The sequence below is a fragment of the Hoplias malabaricus genome, chromosome Y (assembly GCF_029633855.1).
Source record: "Hoplias malabaricus isolate fHopMal1 chromosome Y, fHopMal1.hap1, whole genome shotgun sequence".
Taxonomy (NCBI): domain Eukaryota; kingdom Metazoa; phylum Chordata; class Actinopteri; order Characiformes; family Erythrinidae; genus Hoplias; species Hoplias malabaricus.
This window is the reverse complement of record NC_089820.1, coordinates 52,226,967-52,251,716: the sequence shown is the minus strand read 5'-3', so window position 1 is coordinate 52,251,716 and position 24,750 is coordinate 52,226,967. Positions and strand designations below refer to the sequence as shown.

The 24,750-nt window shown below is 42.3% G+C and overlaps 1 protein-coding gene across 1 annotated transcript in view; it reads right to left on the bottom strand.

The window, feature by feature from the left end:
- Nucleotides 1–24,750, bottom strand: part of LOC136678741 (zinc finger protein 536-like) — a 207,698-nt gene that overhangs the window by 102,987 nt on the left and 79,961 nt on the right. The window contains 1 exon segment of the mRNA XM_066656865.1: nt 3,278–5,523. Within this exon segment, the coding sequence (XP_066512962.1) occupies nt 3,278–5,522 (2,245 nt within the window). The 5' untranslated portion in view covers nt 5,523.

Here is a 24,750-nt window from a genome sequence, read left to right as displayed (position 1 = left end):
AAAGGGCTAGAGATTCCATTGAATGAGAAGCATATTTAAGGTTGATTATTGAGAGGGAGAGGAGAAAGGTCTTTAAAGGACGTTTCTGAGGCAACTCTCATTCTCTTTCTCTCTCCCTCTCTCTCTCTTTTTCTCTCTCTCTCTTTCTCTCTCTCTAAACAAGTGCGGTGTTAAAGACAAAAGCGATTGTGTCGACCTTCTTTCACAGTTGAGATGTTATTGTTGATTACTGTAATTCAAGTTTAACTCAAAATTGCAGTGGGTAGGTGGTTTAGAGGTTGGCAGAGCCTGTTGAAGGGAGCCTGCAGATGAGGCCGCTATGTGTTAAAGGGAATAAAAAAAAGTAAATAAAGGGATAAAAACATAATAACACAAATAAAAATCCACAGACGTGAAAGAGGAAGTCTGTTCTCAAAGTGTGAGAAAGGAAAGTGTGAGATATTAAAAGTAAAACAGAGGTATAGCCTGCCACATCCTGTTGCAAATTACACAAACAGCCATAAGACTATGCACACGTGCACACTAACACACACACACACACACACAGATTAAAAAAAGTTACAGTATGACTACTGCTCCTTAGAACCACTTGGTCACACCACTAGCAATTAATTAAACTTAGACATTGCATGTAAACCCTGCAATTCTTACAATAGCTCATCTCGCCCTATACTCGCAGTTAATAAAGTGCACACCACATTAACCCAAAATAAATAAATAAAAAAATGGCCAGTACGTTTAATGCTGCTGCACTTCCTCCCTCCTGTAGTTCACCTGTAGCTTTGTTGTGGCTCAGAATAAGTGTATGATTTCCGTTTATGAACTGAGCCTGTAGCTACAAAGTGCTCTGAATATGCACATGTGAGTTTAACACAACATCTGAGCACACATCAACCTCTACGCTCCCTCACATCTAACGCCCACACTCAGGACAGAGAGCCCTCAAGGTCAATTTTAAGACACGGCCGTGGTTTAGAGGGGGGGGGTTGGCATTATGCCCGCAGCACAGCAGTCCCTTGCTGCCCTCTCCACCTAAGCTAGGCAGTAACGCGGGGATTTCAGCTGGTGATCACACTCTAATGTAACCCCGGTTCACCAGCAGCAGGCAGGAAAATGAACAAGAAAATGAGATATGTGTTTTTTTTATTCATGCACACCTTAATGAAACAGAACATGTAGTAAAACAAGCATTAGTCCTGTAAAAGGGGTGTCACGGGATTTTTACACAAAGGAAAATCGTTAAACATACTGTCGCTGTCCAAAGAAAGCCACGTATCTCTGTTTTTGTTGCTTTTTAGTTTACGACATCATCAGTGTGAATTTGTAATAAATGGATCAATAGAAATGATCCAAATTTACTTTTTTTTACACTGACTTCCATTGAGATAAGAAGGTTTTTACTTTGTAAAATGTATGTTTTTCTTTGGACAGCCACAATATAAAAATGTAAAAGAAGATTTGTAATGGAAAGAGAGAGTAAACAGAATCATTCAGGTATGAAATGCTATATTTGATTCACAACTTTAGTTGTGTTTTATGTTTCTAAAAGTTCCTGCACAGAATGCTACTGCATACAGTTTTGTATCATTTGTGTTACAACAGTCTGGAAGATAACACTGTAGCACAAAATCATTTCTTTCATTCATTCATGGTGGGGAGAATTGTTCTGGATTTACCGGTATTTAAAAGCATGTTAGCAGTATTGGTGTCACATAAAACCACTCAGAAAGGACGCACAAGTACAGTGGTGTATTTGATAGTATTTTGATATGGTTTTATTCGCACTGTAGACATCGTAACCCCTGTTGTCTATCACTAGCACGGTACATAAATACGACGGGTTAAGGTTCTCTACAATTACCCATTTGCTATGAAACCACACTGAAAGATTATATTTACATCTCAGCAAGTGAAATGTTTAATACTTAAGACATCATTTGTGCGCCACAATATCTGACACTACTGGTGTTTACACTTGTGACAATTTATAGCTAAAGATTTCACAAGAGTTTATAAAACGCCATGAGCCATATCTCGCAGATTCAAAGTACTTGTAAAAGAGATGCAAAAGAAATAAAACTTCCTGCATTAAAATGCAGAAGATAATTACTTCCGTGACATACCCCCTCTCTGTTGAGATGTGTTTAGGTTTAACAGTCTCTTTAAAGAAAATAGGTTTTATCTTCCTCTCATTTTCATTAATTCCTAATTGGGGTGGGGGGGTTGTCTGTTATTATTCCTTAGATTAAAATAAACATAGCCCATTGCATGTTCAAACCCATCTCACTACACGGGGGTGATAAGGACTGGGAATAAATAAACAATTTCTTCTGTACTGTAGAAATTAAGTTGCTTAGAGCCTTAAGCTAAGCCACAGATTTTTTTTTTCTCTCTCTTTTTTTTTCTCGAGTACTTAAAAGCATATTTTACCCAGCAAATGGAGTTCACATTTTTTTGACCTGCTTTATATGTATATCTTTAATTAGTGTCTTGTTTAGCTTAAACCAACTGATTATCACATAGTCGTGACCTAATTAACGGATGGGCTGCTTAGCTGTGGTGTTCCACCCCGAGGAATGGGAAAGTTACCTTTAAAACTTCTGTAATCATTAGCTGCAGCTTCTCTTAATCCCACTAAACACACACTTTATCTCTAAAAGCCCTGTGTCCCTCAGCTGTGGTAGGTTCACTGTCTCACTTTCTTACATGAAAACGTTTTAATCACTTGTAATGGGTGCTGTCCATGAAGCTCCTTCATGGCTTTTCCACAGGGACAGCAGTGGCATCTATGCGAAAGCACTGCAAAGTTAAAGGGAACTTCATGGATGGGTTTGTTCCGACACTAATTTGTGTGTTTAGCAAAGCATCTAGTCTACAGTAAAAGCACAATAAATAATAGAGGGCTCTTTGAGAGTGTCGGATGGGCATTTGAACAGAGGCGTTAAGTATCCAAGTTATGCATGGAATGTGAAGCTAGGATTTGTAGTGGCTTTTATTCTTTGAACAAGCACATTTGACCAAGCATAGCTGATCACCTCACCCTGACACGCGCACACACACACGCACATGCACATATATACATGTGCTGACTGTCATAAATGAGGGTAATGGATTCATTAGCTTGCATTTGGTAAAAAAAAAAAAAAAACATGCTTGTATCATTTTATGACATTTTGTTTTCTACATCAGGGCTTCTTAGACACTAATGTCTGAACGTCTGAACAGGTTTAGGCATTTGGGGTTTGAGGGTTATGAGTCCTAGAAGGAGAGGTCTTACCTGAGGATGGAGAAGAAGGGTGTGGGCTGTCATCCTGGACACTGCCTGTCTGGGAGTGGCCTCCTCCAGCTCCACTCTCCTCTGTCACATTGGAAGAGCCCGGGGTGGTCGAACGGCTGATGGACTGAGACTCGGGGTCACTGGCAGAGCCACGCCTTTCATCAAGGCCATGCTGCAGGGCCTCTTCTGGGCGGCGGTCCTTGTTGTGCACCCGAGAATGGACCACCATCTGGTGGTAGGTTCTGAATATTCTGCCGCAGTCAGGACACTCACTGGGTTTCTCTTTTAGACCAGCCAGGCTGTACTCGAGCCCTTGGCCAATGCCCAGACTACCAGGGTGAGGCAGGAACTCACGGTGACCATCAAAGCCTCCAGATTCTTCCTTCATGGGTAAGATGCCTCCACTGGTTCTTACACTGTGGAGCGCATCAGGGTGTTGCTTCTGCTTGGAGCCGTCATTGGAATCAAGGGCAGAGTGCTCGTGTTTGTCTTTCCCAAAGGGCACCATCCCAGCAGCGCTGGCTAAATCTTCCTCTGGCCCAGGAGCTCCATGGTGCTGTTCTTTCGGCATGAAAGAGCGCTCCATAGCCATGCTTCGTGCCATTATCTGCCAAGCCTGGTAACTATTGAGTGGATCCATTTCCGCCACTTTAGCTGCTGCCTGCAAGCGCTCCATGCAGCTTGACTTTAGCGGGGGCACCAGATTCAAGCAACCTAAAAGCGAGCGCTTCTCATTCTCCCCTAGGCCGTGGCTCATGCCGGCCATTGGGCCCAAGAGCTTTCCAAGCATTTCTTTCTCCTTCATAGCTATGCCCGCCTTGGCCAGCATCTGGTGCTGCTGTTCAGCCAGACCTTGCTTGTCAGGAGCGAGGAAGCCACCTTGCAGGCATGAGATGTACCTTGAGTACAGGTTGGCATGGGCTTCCTGTGCTAAGCTGCTCATGCTATTAACAGGAGGTCCATCTTGGTCTGCTCCACCTACAGGAGGCTTGCTCTTAATAGCTAGTTTGTTGAGATGAACCTTCATGTGATTTTTTAGGAACCATGGCTCCTTGAAGCGACGTCCGCAGATCTGGCAGCAGTGCTCAAATGAGTCCTTGTGCTTACGCATGTGACCCTTCAGGAACCAAGCCTGGCTGAAGACCTGGCCACAGACATCACAGCGGAACTCATTGGCAGGCTTTTCCCCACTGCCAAGCCCTGTACCCTGCCCTTGTGCTGACTCAGCGGTGATATGGGCCTTCTCCACATGGCTGATGAGGTCCTCTTCGTGGGAAGCAGCAAAGTCGCACAGAGTGCACTTATAGGGCTTATGGAGAATTCGAATATGACGATCCAGCTCTTCGCGCTTCTTGAACTTGCCTTTGCAGAAGGTGCAACGGAAGCCTGTGGCTGGGTTAAAAGCCTGTTCATCTTGCTGGTTGGTGCTGGTTGGCTTGGGTGAGGCAGAGGGTTGTGCGAGTCCTTCGGGTGTGCCTCCTAGACTTGTAGGAGTGAGGAGGCCACATGCAGACCCAGGCTGCTGCTGGTTATGGCTCTGCAAGCCCAGGTGAGCTGGAAGCGATTGTGAAGGCTGCAACAAGCTGTTCCTCATTTGCTTATCACGCAGGATAGCACGCTCTTCGAGTTCATGCAGAAGTCTGTTTTCTTCACGTACACGGCCGCGGCCTTTACCAAGACTGCCCAATTTGTGGGTGCGGAGGTGAATCTTCAAGTTGCCCTTCTGGGCTGCCCGGTGGTCACAATAGGGGCATTTGAAAGGCTTCTCTCCAGTGTGGGTACGCATATGCAGGGAGAGTATACTGTTAAAGCGGAATCGCTTGCCGCAAAGCGGACACGGGTACTTGCGATTTTTGCGGGCATCGTCCTCTATGTCATTCATTTGGGACATGATTCCCAAGTTCTGCCCGTTGAGAAACTGCTGCAGGTCAACACGCCCGTTAAGACCACCTAGAGCACCTGCATCCATGTTCCGGTTGAGCTGATTGGCTAGCAGAGCCATTTGGCTGCTGATTGGCTGGCTTGCCAGGGTGGCGTGTGTTTTCTCATCCAATGGAGTGGCGGCTTTTTCCTCTGGGATTTGTTGGCGGCTCTGAAGGTCAGGGAAGGCGTGGCCAAGCTGAGCGGTCAGCTGATGCAGCTTCTGACTGATTGGGTAGCGGCCATTAAGAACAGCACTGCTGATATGGGTGTCGGTGTCCGGGACCGCTGAGGACACGCCAAGGCACAAACTAGAGTCTTCCATCCTGCAACAGGAAACATGGAAGAAAGACATTACGTTAAGTCAGTACACACCTTTACCATTGTTTGTGATCAGCAAGAAATGTAGAATAATAGGTGGGGAAGAAAAGAGGAATGGAAAATGATACAGGGAATGTTAAGAACATTATATATATATCAGTTAAAGATGAAAACAGGTACACTACTTTGATTACTCGCAAGTCAGTAGTGTTCTATTTTTTTCATAAACTACCCATTGTATGCCAGTGTTTAAGTGTGAATGGCCTTTCTACAGCAGTTTCTCGAGTTTCATGGGAAGAGAAAAGGAGCTTCACTTAAAGAACATTTCAGCATCCTGGGTGTTGTGCTGAAGGTCATGTTTCCTAAGCAAACAGTGTCACAAAACTGGCTTCACTGAGGTTTTAGCAGCAACACAAGCACATTTCCTTGATTACCAAAGGGAATGGAAGTGTGAAAAGGCTTTATTCCTTTGCTAATATGCAATCTTATTGGGAATATTATTATATCAGCTTATGTGACAAAGGTTATTGCATGTTAAAGGAGCTAATTCTTCTCACACTTGAAAATTTCTTTGGTGTTTCATGCAGTCTGTGTGGGGGGAAATGGTTATTAACGATGGCTGCGCTACAGTGACGAGTGCGAAGAAAAAAAAAAGTGAGTTTATCTCCCTCTGGTTTATGAAGTACTACATGTACTCTCACACTTGGGGGAAAAGCTGTAACTCTCAGAACTTTCTCTCAAACAGTAACACAATTTTGGAGGCAATAATTACCCAGTAAACACGGCAAGGCGCCGCATAATTAAGCTACTTGGGCCCATCCTATCAGAATTCCTCCAATTACACGCCTTAATGAAACAGAGCACTGGCATTGTCATGAAGCCGTCGCAATACTACAATTATGATATTAACAATAGCACTTAAAACCAAGGGGTTACTCCAGTAAACACACTCTCTTATCTCACTGCTGCGACACTTGTCTTGGCGTAATTTTTCATTAAGAGGCACATTACGTTTGATGCGAATCACTTTGCTCTCGCCTCTCTCTATTTTTTTCCTCCTCTCTCGCTCTCATATGGCTTCCGATGAGGAGAAAACAACAGTTGGCGTTATTGAAAGGGTTCCCAATGTATCAGAGGCTTCCCAGGCAGTTAAAATGGCCACAGAGCAGCCCAGTGCACCGTCAGGATGAAATGAATACACAAGCAGAGTCTGTTGTTATCTGGCATGGCCGTGCTAATTTAGGATGCTGCGTACTGTCTTAAGGAGGGATAATGGTGTTGCCATGTTCCCCTGTGACCGACAGGGTCAAGCTTCAGAAACAATAAAGTGAGTTTTGCTTTGGTCAACAAAATATCGTATAATGTCTCATTAAGCTGATTAGTATGCTGCCTGGTAACAGTGGCCATGCGCTATAACACATGATTATAATTATAAAAAGTCCTTTCAGGGCTAGTCTCTAAGTATTAGCATGAGGTAGGCTCCTTTTCAAAAGGCAAAGGAACAATCGGTCAGTGGATTTTGTCCAGCACGCAGGAAGTGAGGAATATCTCTCCCCAGCCTTTATTTAGAAACTGAATGCGCTCCCTCGATGCCCCCTTCCTTTCTTCCTCGCTCTCAAACACACATGCCTAAGGGGAGCAAAAGTGTGCTAGGGCAGGGAACCCATACCTTCTGGTCATTAATAAACCTTTTAAATGGTGCCGATTGACCCAGTTTACCCCACAGGAGAGCAGCTACCTAATGATTCAGCATCTGCAGGCTATGGGCTGCTGACACACTCTATCCCGGCTCCTCTACAGGAGCAAGACGCTTCAGGGTGGCACCTTTTGTCTCATGAAGTGGTTCACCATGTAATTACTGTGCAAATGAAGTGCACAGCATTTTGTTACAGTGCAAACAAAGTGAATGGCTTGTCCCCACTGTTCTCTAACTCAGAACCAGCTCAACCCAGTTGTGTAATTATTTCATATGGACTTGTCCACGTTTATAGAGAAGCGCAAACGCACCAATACACAGTCAGACACATGCAGTGAGTGTAGCGCTAGGCTGTGGGTGTGAAGCACATATTTGCTGACACAGACTTTAAGGGCTCTAATAAGGGCTGCCTGTTTGTTAGCTATTTGCTCTTCCTACGCTGTGCTGCTCGCTGACTCTTATCGCTCCAATATGAATAAAACACTGTGGTCACTTCCAGTTTCTGTTGGACGCATTGTGTCGTGGGCTGCTACTGAATGCCATTTTGCTTTGTCCACAGCTACATCTCTAAAGACTTAAAAAAAAAAACAGAAACACCATGGTCTGGATGGAACAGGGTTCTGTAGATGTATTATGCTTTTAATGATTGGTTATGTCCCAACATTTTTGTGTGTAGGCACATCCACATTGCCAAGCAATTCTTTAAGAATTCTGGCATTCAGCAAAATACACTTCAAAGACAAGCATAAATCAGCTGCAAATTTAAAAACATTCAGCTGGTCAACGAAATTACTACATTAAACGTGAACTAAATGAAGCAAACGCTCAACCCCAGCCAACAAATTTAGCTTCAGACCTTTGCCATATGACTTTGAACTTTCTTCATCAAGGGAGCTGTTAAAATTGCTTCTACGTGCCAACTTGGGTTCTTTGCGGTCCCTGCAGATATCAGGCTGAGGCCCTTTTGAAAATGGCTGGCATGCACGCCTCTTTCCGCAATAGAAATCTATGATTTAAGCAAGGCCTGATGAGCTGTTGCTCATTTGGAGAGATAGCAGCTTGCCCTTTTCTTCAATTTGATTTCCTGCTTTATCTTTACCATATAACAAAGGCAGATAGACAAAGGAACAATGTGAAATGAACTGACGAATCCAGTTTGTTTTTGAACGTACCCTCGCTGACGAGTGTATGCAAATGAAGGGCATTAATATGCTTTCCTTGCTCTCAAGTCATTCCATTTTTTTCTGATTAAAAAAAAGGACATTTCATATGGTTAAAGATGTGACACACTTGCAGAGGCATACAAACTCTCAGCCATACACACACACACAAATACACGTGCCTATGCACCCCCAACTCACATACACAAAATGCAGCCTTTTAAAAGGCCATCCAAAAAAAAAAAGATAATACTAGGAGTACACTGTGAGACACATCACTACAGTACAATTATCTGCAACATGCATATTTTCCACAGTGTAATCAGCAAAAGCCCTATGCCAAAGAGCCTTATCTCTAAAGAAACAAAGTAATTAAAATCTAAATATTTCTACTCTTAAATCCTGCCATACTGTCATGGTTAAAAAGTATCTGATAATGGACGCCAAACCCATTTTTTTTTGTGCAATACACAAAGCACATTCAGGAACAAACTCTCGCCACACACCGTCCCAAAAAAAAAACGCTTTAAACATATAAAGACAGATTTGAACAATCAGCAAGAGCTTGCATTCATGTATCTAACATGTATCTAACTCTTTTACCTAAGAACACTTAAATTCATTCTGCCTTTCATTTTCATTTACAGCCCCATCCTCCATGTCAGGGCTAAATGAAGAGATTTATTCCAAAAGTTAGTTCATACGTGTCCAATTGTTCTGGAAATAGGGAATAAAAAGAAGAACAGTTGATGCTGTGAAAAAAAAAACTCCAGTTGCTAATACACAAGCTATTAATTAAAAACTGAGTGTGTTGCGTAAAGCATATCCTGGAAAAAAAAAAAAAAAAAGATGAAATTAATAAATATTTGGGTAATGCATTTTCAAAGGAACCCCAACTGTACAACTTCACTGAAGTGGTGTAGACATCTTCTTTAGCACATTTCCGTTTCAATCCTAGGTTTATGGCTTAGATAAACACTGACCTTTATAAACATATTATATTAACAAACTCAATTTCTCGTACAGTTAACGATCAAAGTTTGCAGAAATGCAAAAAGGCTGCCATCACTGCTTCTTTAAAGAACATCTGTAACTACAGGCTGCTTTGCAAATCCCTCTCTTCTTTCTTGTTTACTGTACTGCTCACCTATTTGGATGAGTGCCATGGAGTAGCGTCCTGCAGCATGTAGGCCCAGCAGAAGACACACACGCACACGCACATGCACACGCGCGCGCGTGTGCACACACACAAACAAGGAAGCCGTTCCTTGCGGGACCCCTGTGGACTGCCTCTCCTTCTCTGGGACACCTGCGTAAGCTGCCTGCGAGGCTGTTATGAACTCTTTAAGATCTGACGCTACCTGTCAGACATAGACTAAGAGCAGCCGCAACGCTCTAATTAATGCTAGCTGTGTCACCGAGCCTCAAGAAAGCCACCGATACTTCCTCTGCTAGTGTGTTCTCACACGGGAGCCGTGTGGCATGCATCTCTACAGTCTGTGGTTAATACACAAGCCTTTCAAGCAACGTGGCAAAACAACCGGATTCATGCTTTTTCTTATCTTTGCTTAACTTTCTATCTTGCTCTGCAAATTGCTCTGCACCCTTTACCTTCATTAGAAAGTAAAACTGACACCTTAGTTTATTTACAACTGTACATACAGTTAGAGCGTGTATTATTTCTGCTTTTGATTAATAGGTACAACTGTCATTAGACTTGATGTGTGATTTAATAACATCATCCTATTAGGGTTACACATGGCACGCGCTGCTTTTTTCCCCCTCTTTTTGCATTTATGGTCTTCCAAGGACAATATCAGATAGCTGTATGTCACTCGGAACAAAAGTCTCGTGATGCTCTATCCTTCAGAGACATGCTGACTGTGCTTAGTGAATGTGTTGTGAAGAGATCTAATCTGATTGTGGTCTCAGATACAGTCTGCAGTGTGCATTTACCAAAAACAGGCAGGTATATATGTTGCATTGTCTCACATGATTAACTGACTGAACTCTCTCCTAAACATAGATAAAGATAAAGATAACGTGCCATGTCTTGCTTCTAAATGAGGTGATGTAGGACTGTAACATCATGAACAAGTACAGATACATTATAATGTTCTTGAACTGAACTTTTGCCACAAAGTAGAGCTGAGTTGCAGCTCTTTAAAGACAAGCACAGCAACAATTCAGCCTTGAAGTGAATCTGTACAAAAAAATGTAACTTCTAATGTTGCCAAATATGTGCCTTTCCTAAAAGTCACCCAGAGATGGGTCTATATTCTATATATTTGTGTGGCTCCTCTTTTAAGTCCAGTTTGAAATTGTCTATATACCTTTAGCATCAGTGTTTGGAGCTAACCGCTGGAGGTTAAACAGGTGAATGGATGTAAATGTGTTGGTGACATCACAAAAATGTTTTTATAGTTATTGCTTATATGACAAGATGGGTATAATGTGAATATTTAAGAGTGTATTTAAGTAAGTATTGTTTAGAACATGTCAGTCGTAGAATTATTTGGTACTTCATATTTACGCTGCATTATTTTTATACAGGGGATGTGTATCATATGAAAACTATTGTCTATCGTAAACAAAACAAATAGGAATAAATGATTGCCCATGGGTTGCTTTGTTATAATGGGTTTCTATAGATCAAATAGCATTGACCAATTACTATGCAGGGCCTCATTAATTAATTATGAATGGAGGTCATCGTTATTAATAAATCAATCATTATTTACTCTGAGTGCAAAAGTCAGCCCTAGTTCCAAACCGATCATTAATGGCTTTGATATTAAAGAACACAGAATATGAGCTGAAGTGTATGGAAATGGCTGCCATATGCTGCATATTTAATGTGTTGATATGGTCACGCATGCAATGTATTTATGTACAAAAAGGCCCAATAGTTAAATTATAAGCAGACCATGGCTTCAATCCCACTGTGTGCATATCAGTGACTCAGACTCAATCTCTCTTTCTCTCTCTCTCTCTCTCTCTCTCTCTCTCTCTCTCTCTATTTAGTCTATTGCAGGTGGTCTTCAGAATACTTCTAATTAATCCAATAAAACGTGCCTTGTTTTTCTTCCTCTCGATGCTCTTTGACTGAACTGGATTATTAGTGGCTGTAATGAGGCATTAAGGGAAGGTTCCCAGCACAAGAACTAAACCGAGTCAAATGCGAGGCTGAGAGAACAAAGCCATTTTCGGCACAGCTATTTTGTTGCCCTCTCTCTCTCTTTTTACAAAATGGAGGTGGCTGTTCTTATTTGTGGTTAAAACAAGAAGACAGTGCCTGACCTAATTATAGGAGCATGTTTAAAGACTTCGCTTCTCGTGCACTATGTTAACAGTCGCAAATATATTTAGGTTGAGTAACCTTGCTCTTGATTAACCAAACCCTGCCCCCCCCCATCCCCCCAAACTTCATTCCTCCCTCATCTGTCTCTCTCTATCTCTCTCTCTCTCTTTCTTTGCCTCTGCACAATATGTCATTGAAGAGGTCTTAAGAGAACTTTTCAACAGGTAGTTCAGCTTTCAGCTCATCTCAACAGATCAGTATGAGCCAGAGAAAAAGGAAGAGCAGAAAGAAAAGAGAGAGAGAGAGAGAGAGAGAGAGAGAGAGAACTGCTGCTCTTTTCATCCCCGTGTGTCAGACAGGCTTGTTGGGATGCCAGTGGAGGGAAGATCAATGGGAGACCACAGAATTCCCACAGTTCATTGTCCTGCTCCGCTGCACCATCATCATCATCATCATCATCTTCGGGGCCGGCCAAAAGCTCAAAGCCTCCCTTTATGCTTGCTATTCACGGTGTTATCTTGAAGTACAGCAGATGTACTGTGTGTGTGCGTGTGTGTGTGTATGTGTGTCATGTGTGTGAGTGAGCATGTGTGTGTGTGCGCTTGTGTTGTGTTTTATACAATGGTACTCACAGCAGTGTGTAGGGACTCCTGCCTGTAGATTTTACGCTGTATGTAGAGAGGAAGATTAATAACTCTGGGCGTTTGTTAAGCAGACAGCATGCTGGAGAGGAGTGTTAGCGGGGGTCTCGAAATGAAGACGTGTGGGGCGCTTCGAAAAAAAAAGGTGTTTATCGCACATGCAAACATGTAATGAATACACATGTTTAATGCTTTCTCTGATTGCAGTGAATAAAAAAAAGATTTACAGAGCTTGATTATGCGATTACAGGTTATAATTTATCAATTCTCTTAAGTCTCGCTTTAGTTATTTGCACTTGATATACTGTTCAGATGTAAGAACTGATAAACAAATAAGAACGGATTCCTCTGAGACACGACATCTTTCACATCCAAATCCTAATAAAATATTCCAAGTTCCTCTACTCAGAAACACAACTGTGTCATTGAACAGAAGCTCGTAATCTGCACTCGTTCCTCTGCCATGTTTCAATAATCTACAGCTAAAGAATGACTCCAAGCAAGGGCCCATATGCTGCGTGGACCTCAGTTAATCTTAGAACATAATCTTAGAACATAGTAGTCTCTGTTAGTTACTGAATAGAGCAGCTACTGTAAAACAGGACCGCCGTTTAAGAACTGATGCATACATCAACAAGCCTTTATTTTGTCCAGCTCCATTCAAGCACGGACCATGTGATCAGCAGTGCTCCTCTTTTCTCGGGTCTGTGTGTCAGAACACGAAGCAGTGTCCTAGTATCGGAGCAGATCAGGTCATGGTCAAAACACACATCACGCATGACTAGTCCACAGAAGAGAAAAAAAAGCTTGGGAACAATGAGCTCAGTGTGACCGTCCAGTCCAGGCCTTACATCATCGCTGCTCCAAGCCTGGTACAGGGACAGCAGCGAGCCGAGCCGAGCCGAGCCGAGCCAAGCCGGGCCTGTGTTTACCGCATGGAATACGCCTCCAAGTTTCAGACGAACACAAAGACACCGCAAATGTTAATCGCTCTTCTTTTCTGATGGTGGAATCAGAGACTCGGAGCGGTGTGTGATACAAAGTTTTTTTATCTAAACCGCCCATTTGGGCCGTCTGTTCTCACGCAGGTAGCTGCAAACAAAGCGTACCTTTTTTCCTCAAAAAACTTCAAATGTCAGTATAACCCCTGAATAAGTGAATATCAGAAATAATTGCTGTTTTCTTTTCGCTCACGCTGGTTCTGTTCGTATGAGTTTTGCATAATGACTTCAACAAGGGGTGTTGTTTTGACAGGTGGTGAAATCAAGTCGGGAGGAGAGGGAGACAAGGTTCAATTTAGTTTGTGAATCTTTTAATTGTTGCATGGCTAATTAAAATAAAAGCATGCAAGAGACAGGCAGAGAGGCAGAGAGAGAGAGAGAGAGAGAAACACCTTAACACACTACACTATTTACTGTTGCTTGTGTGCATACATTGAGCTCTAAAGTGTGTCTTCAGGCAGCTAGACTTCTGTCTGACGGTGGGAGAGAAAGAAGAGAGAAAGAGAGAGAGGCAAAAAAAAATCTGCTTCTACTTCAACGTACTCACTCGCTCTTCACAACTGGAGTCTGTAGTTTGGAGTTTTCACAAAACAAATGTATGGCTAATTAGAGATACTCATTACGGAAGGCAAGTCAAGTAATTATTTTACATCATGCCGCTGTTAATTGAATGATTCTTCAATGTCTTTTGAAAATATCTTCTTCATTTTCTCTTTTTTTTTTGTCTCACTCTTTTTTCCCCTCATGCGGAAAGACGATAAGAGGAGACAAGACCATAAACAGGTAGCGGAGCCATATGCTCTTGAATGAAAAAGCGCTTCTGTCATGGTAAATGGGCTTTTTAAATATTGAACCGCTGCATGTCTTTTTAATACGGGTGATGTTAAATCTCCTTTATGTCGTCACTTTGATAAACTCCACGGCTAATCGGAGAGAAAGTTTCACTTCTGAGAGGAGCCCTCCGTCAGCCGTGGTTATGCAACTGTACTGGGTATGTCCATAAAGCATGTTTTTTAAAAGGCAGCCCTTGCACATCCTGTTTAAGAAAAGCCACTAATCTTATCAAAGCCATCAGGAAGTCAGACTTGAGTGGAAATTCTTTGCATATGTTACACTATTTTTTTTTCTTCATTTTACTGCCTTTGTTTGCAGCTGTGAGTGGCAATAAGGAAAAACCAGAACACTGTCTTTCTCTTCTTAAGGAGGTTCAAAGTTAGCCTTAACGTTTGAATCTGTCACTCACTGCTGAGCGGTTGAAGAGAGTGTAGAAGCTAAAAGGCTTTCCTTATTAAGAGTTTTACTGTAGGCTAATGTTAAGGGTGGGGTGGGGGCAGACTCTGGAGAGAGGGCGGAGGGCCTGAGGGACAGCAGGGTCCATGTTTATTTATCGGCCTTCTTCGGAATAGGTGTGGCCCTTGAGAGAGAGAGAGAGAGAGAATATCTCCCAGTATTATTCAGGCCAGACACACTCTTTGCAGTGATGCCAGCACTACACTGATACATGGCTAATGATTATAGGTCTAAAATAAAACTGGTCAAACCTCAAAGACTCCCTTAAAAACAGAGGCTCTCTCTGAAAGCCGCTACAAACAGCCAGAGACATTAGCATCCCCTCTGCTTAATGACTGATAAAAGCAAGCAAGCAGGTGTTTCACAGAGAAATTTATGGCCTGATTTGATATCACTTTTTATTGATATTATGCAAATCAGATAAGCTTGTGAGGCACGTATCTGGGCTAAAGAGACATGGCGTAGATCTCTCTGATCTTGATCACTGCCAAGATTCTGGCTCATACTCTGCGTTCATAACATTCAGCCGAGCTTCAGAAATCCAGAAAAACTGAAAAAAAAAAGAAAGCACCCAGTCCCACAGTGCCAGGTTAGAAAACAATCAGCCAGTCTGACCTGGACATGCCTTCCACCTGTAGCCTTTAGACTGCACTTGATCCTCTGTGAGTGAGAGAGGGACAAGAGGATAAAGACCGGCCATGAAGCTGGAATCCAGGCATCTCTCCTCACTTCATCCTCTCTCGCTCTTTCTCTTTCCACATTTTTGTCATTTCTCACTGCCCTCTCTGACCTTGAACGCGATAATGTGCTCATCTTCTCACAGGCCGTCACTACGACTACCGCTGACAGATGTGCAACAGACAAGAGACGAGAGAAAGAAAGGAAGACAAGAAAAGAAATGATCCTTTGATATCCACGTGATTTTAAAGGGAAAACCCCATGTCTCTGATGGAATTGTCCTGTGTGAATGTGAGTTCTCTGTGTATTCTGAGTGTGTAGCTGAGCCGTAGCTGTATACAGAGGGGTTTAGAGAGAAGCACGTGGCTCAATGACGGCGGTAGCGTGTTTTAAGGGATAACACATCCTCCTCTCATCTGTTTTGGCTAGGTTTGGGCTGCCATGTTAACATGTTGCATGTGTTTCCATGGCGCCCGCACGACCACTAGCGTGTTTGACAGCGCTGATCTCCGCATGAGCCGTGCCGGAGAGGTCATGACCTCCATGTTCTCTCCCTCTGTCTGAAGCTACGGCAGCTGGGAGCGGAGATGGGAGGGTTTTATAGCGTGTTTATACAGCTCACACAGAGATTAATTACAGCAAAGTCGCTATAAATTCACTTCTCGTTTGGACTGAGAAGTAGGGAAACCTGAGGGAAAGTACTGTTAAACCTAATGACTACAAGAACATTTCAACCTGTTTCACCGGGTGATTCCTCATACTGAACAAAGTGCAGTTCCTCGGTGAATCCCGCCGCTGTTGAAGTGCTGATGGTCACTACGATCGTGTCCAGACGCCGTTGCCTGCCTGAGATCCACTGTGGGATTGTGGATACTGAGATGAGTTTTGTAGATGGCTTGTTGCTCTTGCTGCGGTAACAGCTTCTAATTTCTGGGAAAGCTTTAAACGACATGTTGATGGCATCCAGCCACAACATTAATGAGACCAGGAACTGATGTCGGATGATTAATTCCTGATCACAAATGCTATTAAAACCAAAGGTTTCCATAAACATTTTACCCCTCCGGCCCATTCCCGACATTAAGCAGTGATCTTAAGCTCGTGCACTGCTGCTCCAGAGCATCTCAAATCTACAAACTTCTGGACACTTTGTGCTCCCTCTAACAGCAGAGTTGAATGATTGTGACTGTTGCGTTCAGTTCCTAATGTGAGAAATCTGCAGGCCACACTCAGTGAGCCTTGAAAAGGGATCTTCAGCTACAGACTCTGATAAAAAACTGGAAAACCTCTGTCTCTTTCTCTCTCTCTCTTTCTCTCTCTCACACACACTTACACACTTTACCACCCCAGGGGCCCGACACCGCCACCCTGCCGACATCATCCCCGTAGGTAGAGAGGCTTAATCTGTCTCACCCTCCGCCATTTCAGAAGACCCCGACTTGTTTGCACGGCCCCTCCTCCAGCTCCTTTCTCTCTCCATCTTTTCCTTCCCTCCTTCTCTCTGTCTCTCTCTCTCTCTCTCTCTCTCCCCTCCCTCCCTCTCTCCCTCCCTCCCTCCCTCCCTCCCTCTCCATATTTTCTCTCCTGCATCTGATTAAGTTAACAATGTGGCGTTATTTGCATGCTGATTTGGCGAGGTCCCTCTCGTCGCTGCTCGCTCGCACAAACACGGGGATGGCAGTAATGCGATACGCCGCAGCCAGCCAGCCAGCCGACGCAATCTCTCCCCCCTTCAAACCCAGGTGCGCGCTATCCACTTCCCCCTTAATTCCCTTCCCGCTCATATTTTACTCCTCTTTTATTTTTTATTTTTTTCCCTCGTTTTTCCCACCCCCTCCATCCTTGTGACTCGTAGAAGGCTTGTATTATAATCAAATCTGGTTCCAAAAAAAAAATAAATAAAAAAATAGAAGATGGGGGGGTTGGAGCGCGCTGTCTTTTTTTATTAATTATAGACCGCGGCTGATGCGAATGCATTCCGAAAGCATCTTCAAAATAGGTCGGCGTACAGTTTTCTATTCTTATCACATTTAAATGTCAACATGGTGCAAAGCTCTACAAATTAGTTCAGGCAGACTTCAACCCCCATTTAACATTTAGAGCTCCGTTCCATAAGCCCCCAATGTGTGATTCAAATCAGTTTACACACACGGGTATAAAAAAAAAAAAAAAAAGCAAAAGAAAAAAAAAGCAAGAAAAGAGCAAAGCGGTGTGTCTTTCAAACTTCTCATTTCAATACTGATATTATTGCCAACCTTTGCGAAGTAATACGCTTGCAGCGAGAGGGAAAAAGGATGTATGATATAAAGCAACAGAAACAATGCATTAGCTTTCATGAATTATATATCCACTGCCATTCTGTGAGAGATCTAGGATTTTCTGCATCTTCACGTACAACCTAGGGAAAAGGATGAATAAATCAAAATGCTGGGGTCATCCTTTTATACATGTATTGAGAGACACAGGCGGATAATTATGTCCATTTAAAAAAAAAATTGGCTTGTTTGAAATGCAAGCCATGAAAAATCCTTTTCGAAATCTCATGTGCCAAAAAAGGATGCCCAAAAAAAGCTGCTGCATCAGAGATGTTATATTTTGTAGAATATTTTGACCAATTTTGGATTTTGGGAGCTTAGAAAAGCTTTATTTCTAAACATAAATTTCATAAACATGTTTTTATAACTCACATGCATACTGTAGCACATAGAGTACGTACTTTTTAATGAGTAATTAATTAAACTGACGTGTGGGCCACTGTAGATTACAGATTAAGGGTTAATATACATATATATTTATATATAATTACAAAGACCCCTTCCAGTCAGCTATTTTTTGAAGTGAAGCTTTGTGTACACTACATTCCACTGTCTCCACTCTCCTGTGACTCAGCATTAAAGGGTAAGCGCGGCCCAGGTCCCGAGGGAAGACTTTCACACCTCGAGCTGTCTGGAGGTGGTGAGTTAAACGTGTGGCTAAACAGCAGCTGACCCTTCAAGTCAGGTCCGGACAGCCCTGAAGGAGCGTGAGGATAGGATGTGCTTCTCATGGCTCATTACCCCACACGCCCTATCTGTGGTGGAAGTAGCCCCCACTGCATCTCCCTCCTCCTCATAAATCCACCACTCAACAGAACACCACTGTAGCAAATCACATTCCCCTACATCGAGGGGCTGCAAAAGGCCTGGGCTTTTCCGCCAGGTTCTGCAAACATGAACCGTTTTGTTTCAAAAGGAACATTCCTTTGAAACATCAGCTTACATTGAAAGCCCTTCATCTTCAGCAGTTAGCCCCCTCTCGGACACTGACACTGAACACCTTCCAAATGGAACAAAGCTCCAGTTATGTTCAAAGAAAAAGCAGTGTCCTGAGTTAAAAGATCTCCAGTACCCTTGTCCTTCTACCTCCAACTACTGCTGCTGTAATCTCACAGTAATATCTCCATATAACCAAAAGTCCTCAGCAAAAAACCAAAGGGTCTAGATGCAAATCACCAACCCCTCGGTGACTCATGTCAAGCCAGGGCCTTTTAAACGTGCTAATGGAGCCATTCTCTCCCCGTGTGCTCTGGGTGTGCCTAATACGGCCGTGGCCAAATGTCAAAAGAGTTATATATCCCTTTATGCACAGATGGGGCCGAAGGGGTTTAATTGACTATGGTGTAAAGTGAGTTGGAGACGGGCATAAGAGCAAGATGAAGATGAATACCATCCATTATCAGACAAACAGAGCCCGATGGCGCTCCTCAAATTGGCAGGGAGCTAAGATTCCCCAAAGTTAAAGCACATTTGTCCGCAGAGTAATTATCTGAGTGAACTTTCCGTGGCATTGTTTCAAAATTACAGAGGGTGGTGAGATTTAATGTGTGCGAACGAAGGAGGGCTGGTAATGGAAGTGTGCTCTGTAAGTGTGTCAAGTGTACATTTACGGGTGTGTGTATGTGTGTGTGTGTGTCTTTTCATATCCATAAGAACAGATATATATATACTATATACTATATATACCTCAAAACCAATAGTTTAAATATACTGAGAGGCTCTATAAAAACAACTACTGATTATATATTTCCAATTTACAGCACATTTGAGATTATTATATGTTATTATATATATATATGATGAATTGAATCTGACTGAACTTTGCTGACTGATGCATTGTGCTCTGGTGAGTCAAACCTTAGAATGTTTATGAACATAATTGACGTTATTTTCTCTGGGCCAAAGAAGATTAAGTCTATGCAGATGGTTAGAAGTTCTAAAGCCAGAGTCTAAGTAGGCCTTATTTTTTTTCACATTTTCTCACCTAATTTACTTTAATGAGATGTACTTAAAATATCTGTTCACTGAAAGATTCTTCAGGAGATGTAGCATGGTTTTGTACTGCATTGCTACTTTTCTTGCTTTTTTTTAATAGTGAAGGAGTAAATTCTGCCAGGTTTTGAACAGTGCTGAAGTCCCAGATTCTAGCTGTTCTTGGAGCTGTTCTTCTGAAGCCTACGATGGCCCAGGCTCTAAGCACTCAGTTCCATGACTGCCTGGCGACTTCAAATATTCATCAAACGGAGGAGGAGCAGGGAGCGCCCTCTCTATCCCGCCGCAGTCATTTACCAATTATTTTGAGTACCTGCTGACAGGTACGTGCCACACTCGGCTACCTCACCACCCCCCAAACCCCACTCCCCCACCCCCACAGTCCTTCTCCAAAGCTGTTCCAGGAGAGGAGCAGAGGAAGAGTGAAGGGCTGTATGCCCCAAAATCTCAGACTTTGATTTGTCCCACTAGTTACCTGTGCCAGTCCCAGAACTCTGAATCAACTCTGTGTGTCAATCCACACAAAGAGGAAAGGAGTAAAGAATCGAGAAGTGTGCAGACAAAGTGACAAACGTGTCCGAAAGGAAAACAAGTGCAAAATAATGGCTCATTAAAGATCAGAGAATGATATATTAACAAAACCCTTTACCGAGGTCTGTCACAAACAAAGCAACACACCTGAAGCATCAGAAAACCCCCGCCACTTTTACAACAGACGTCAAACCTATGCTTCTGTGGTGACATGCTGGAAGGTGGATAGCTGAAAGACTTGTGACTATTTGTTGCTGTCTCCTCTTTAACCAAGAACTGTGAAGCAAGTCATTTACTCTAATAATAATAATCATAATAATACGTTTAATTTATATAGCGCCTTTCTCCAACTCAAGGACACTTTCCAGAGAGAGAGAAAGAGAGAGAGAGAAAGTGGTATCAATAAAGACAAATGCAGATTAATCAAGGTAACAAAGAATGAATATGTTTGGGTTTGAAAGAGAAAAGTGAGGCACAGAGACGGAGAGTGCGGCAAGTTATTCCACAGTGTTGGGGCCGAAACGCTATGGATGAAGGTGTTCAGTTAAGTATGAGAGTGGAAGACCATGTAGAAATTTGTAGGTGAGTAATAGAACACTAAATGTATGAGTTTATGTGTGAAGTTGAGGTGTGGCCTGGAAGACTGTAAAAAGAAAAAAGGAGATCTCTCTAGGTCTTTCTTTTATAGTATCATGTAGTAAATGAAACCCATCAGTGTGTATAATGGAGTAGATATATGTGTGTGTGTGTGTGTGTGTGTGTGTGTACTGGATGCATCACTCAGTTCTCAAAGGGCCTCTTCAAAACACTACTAACACTCTATGTGCTCTTAACTGTGCAACGTCCTGTCTGATGAGCAACTGAGCTATGAAAAAATACAAGTGTGTAGAGAGAGAGAGAGAGAAAGAGAGAGAGAGAGAGAGAGAGAGAGAGAGAGGAGAGAGAGAGAGAGAGAGAGAGAGAGAGAATATACGCTTCTGTATACTTTATTAGATATAAATTAATAGAAAAACTTTGTTATGATTACAAAATAAATTTGAAAAATCTCTGAAACAAAACTGGGAATTCAGGGAATTTTGTAGATTATTTAAACCTTTAATACCATTTTCACATCAGCAAATAAGACCATATGGATGGCTTTATTTTAAAATGCATTAAAGACCACTTTTTAATACATTTCTTTTCTCTTCGTGACATATGTTGTTGGGATTTGGTTTTACCCCCAAGACATACTACTGCTATATTATAATTAATATCAACTTTATTAGAATAATAAAACCGGGCTTTACGAGTCATCTGTTATAACTAAAGATCATTTAATATTCAGATTTGTAGCAAATGGGTTCGCAGCGTTTATGAACCAAACTCTTTCGTTAAATGAAAAACTCCTAACTTTTGAACAAATTAATTCGAGTCCGTGTGTACAGGGAAATTGTTGGGTAAAAAAGAAATAAATCGGTTGCAAAGTTTCCTCTTATATACGGTTAGCTCTGACAGCATTGTCCTGTAACTATTATAGTCAATAAAACACGATCACAGATATGGCCAGGAATTTGAATCTATTTAAACTGGTTTGTGCTCAACAGCAGAAAATGATAAATAACTGTGATAACTGTATGAGCTGCTGCTTCCCAGGTGCTGGCGTACAGCTGTCTATAAGAGTGTGTGTGTGTAAATTAGGGGGTTTGTTCGGAACTGGGGCGAAGGGGCTGCGGCTGGTTAGGCGTTTTGTGTCTCTCTGCTCTGGCAGAACCAGCGCATGATTCTAATCCCATCGGCCGCCAGTGACCCGTCCCGCTGCACCGTGATGCTATCGGGCTGCATGCGAGCCGCCTCTAATTGAAAAAAGTCCTGCACCATGTCTAAACCTCTCCTTGAAACTCCAGCGCGTGTTGTGTCTGCACGCTGAATCAGATCCCTAAGAGGCTTAGGGGTGTGTGTGTGTGCTTGTCTGCCAGTGTGTATGAGTGTGTAGACACGGATGTGTGTGTGTGGATGAGTGTGAGCGTGCGGGTGTGTGTTACAGTTAAAAGAGAGAGGCGGAGTAGATTATGATTGGCCAGAGCCGGGGAAAAGGGAAGGTATTAAGCACCTTTACTGGGTTTTAATTACATGAAGTCCACCTCTGTAGCAGCAGAACTATAAATACACCAGCATTCCCCTGTGGCAGTGAAGTTAGCAAGCCCTAAAGCAACTCATACCTCAGCGCAAAGGGAGAAATACACACACACACACACACACACACACACACACACACACGCACGCACAGTGCACTTACACACATGCACTCTTGTTCCCATCGTGGGCTCTCCTGCTCTCTCTCTACATTGTGCTCTCTCTCTCTCTCTCTCTCTCTCTCTCTCTCTCTCTCTCTCTCTCTCTCTTTCTCTCTCTCTCTCTCTCTCTCTCTCTCAAAACTTGTAATGTACCAGTGAAAATTGGGCCATATGTTCTCCCTCTGTATTTTGGGATCTAAGTCCAATTTCAGTGGATAACACTAGAGCATGAAATGTTTCTTCTTTCACACTGCACACCAAAATTTAAGGTGTGTTTCGTGCCGGATTGCATTTGCAATGAGAAATACAGAGCAGCCAAGGTGATGTCTGATGTTTAATCGATAGATTTTAGCCGAAAACCTGATTTTCCAGCGCTGTTATGATATTTTTGTATGTTATGTGTAAAGAGCAATATCTAATTAAACCAAAAATCTCAAATAGATTCCATTTTATTTTATTTTTCAGATATTTTTCAGAATTACAGGTCAGTTTTTTGGAATCCAAACCTGATGATGTGGCTCAGTGTTTGGTAGTTAAATCGTGGGCTCAACTTCGGGACAAAATCTCAGGCCTAATTAAATTTCTAGATAATACTACAAATAATACATTTATAAAAAAAAAAAAGAGGGAAAAAAAGGAAGAAAAAAGAGCACTAGAATCAGAAGGGAAAAAATCAAATTTGAAAAGAGAGACACAGAATGAGAGAAAGAGGGAGAGAGAGAGAGAGAGAGAGAGAGAGAGAGAGAGAGAGAGAGAGTGCAAAACACAGGGGAATATGAGATGAATCCAGGTCTTAGGGGTGTTCCAGCAAGTAAAATAAGGTTGAACCTCAATAGGATCAACATTCAGGGCAAAACGGCAATAAAAGTAGAAATGTGACAGAGAAAATGATCTGTAATTAGGACAAACAGCACTAAAAGCAAGTTCAAAGATAATTGTTTTTGGAGGAGTGTGTGCTTGACTGAGAGGAATCCCAGGGTGGCCAGTGTAGAGCGAGTGAGAGAGCGAGAGAGAGAGAGAGAGAGAGAGAGAGAGAGAGAGAGAGAGAGAGAAGAAGAAGAATTTTTTACATTGAAAGAAAGGCAGTGAAGCCCTGCAACGTCAGAGTTCCACACTGAGGAAAAATAGTGAGAAGACTCGGTGATGTGAACTCAATGTAAAATACTTTTTATTTTGCATGTACAGAGTACAGAGTAAATGAAAACAACACCCCACTGAATGTGAGTCAGTCCATCATAAGACCAGGCATTAAAAAAAAACTAAAAAAAAAAGCACTTATCCCCTCACCAATTGCCCCACTAGGACCTTCTGCTTTTGCTGTGTGTTCAGGGTGTGTTCGAATGAAATGTTTTTTGTTTCATTTAATTTTTTTTAACCCAGTGAATGGTAAAAATCTAAAGTTTGTTTACAACTGACCTGCAGTTTGTGTTATATACCTTTTTACAAATATCCCAAGAACGAAGACTCAGAAGTCTCAGTTAAAACGAAAAATAGTTATTTTATCCTCAGTTTTTCAAATGAAAACATGGTTCCAGCGCAGTTCTTGGCCACAAAAAATAACTTTACGTGACACGATGTGCACTAAGGTAAGAACATGTACAACAACCTGTATTTTTAATATTTTTTTCCATTAGTTCTTTCGTTGTTTAACTTGTACAGATCGTTTGCAGTTCAAACTTTTACATTTGCTTTATAAACAACATTTGACTGACTGGCAGTTGGAGCATGACTGATATTCGGGAGAGAAACAAACAAACATAATGAAACATTCCTATTCTATTCTCATCTCCACCTGTCTGACAAAATATGATTTTTCTTTTCCTCTCTTCTTTCCCCTCTGTGCTTGAGATGAAGTCACTCTTGGCACATGTGAAACATAAGCATAATTGTGTTTGAACGGACTAAGACAAGTCCTAAAAATACACACAATAGCAGAGAGATGAGCAGAGAAAAAATGAGAGCGTGTGAGCGCTTGTCCATCAGTGCTGTGTGTTTTCTCTACTTTCCTCTTCATGCCAATAACAGAGGAATAAACGGATATATGAGTTAAACCCCATTGTCTTCAAAAATCTCCCACTATATTTAGCCCTTTTTGTTTTAAGATGTGCAGCTTTTCTTTACCAGGACAGCAAATCTGATGTAGGGTTTGAGTTTGAATGCGTGTGAGTGCGTTTCTTTCTCTCTCTCTCTCTCTCCCTCTCTCGATCTGAGTGTGTGTGTGTGTGTGTGTGTGTGTGTGTGTCTTCCTGAGCATGTTTAAGGAAAAAAAAAAAAAGAAAGAAAAAATTAAAGCAGAAAAACAGTCAGCCGTGCGATTTTTGCAATTAAAAAAGAAATCTGATAGAGTGTGT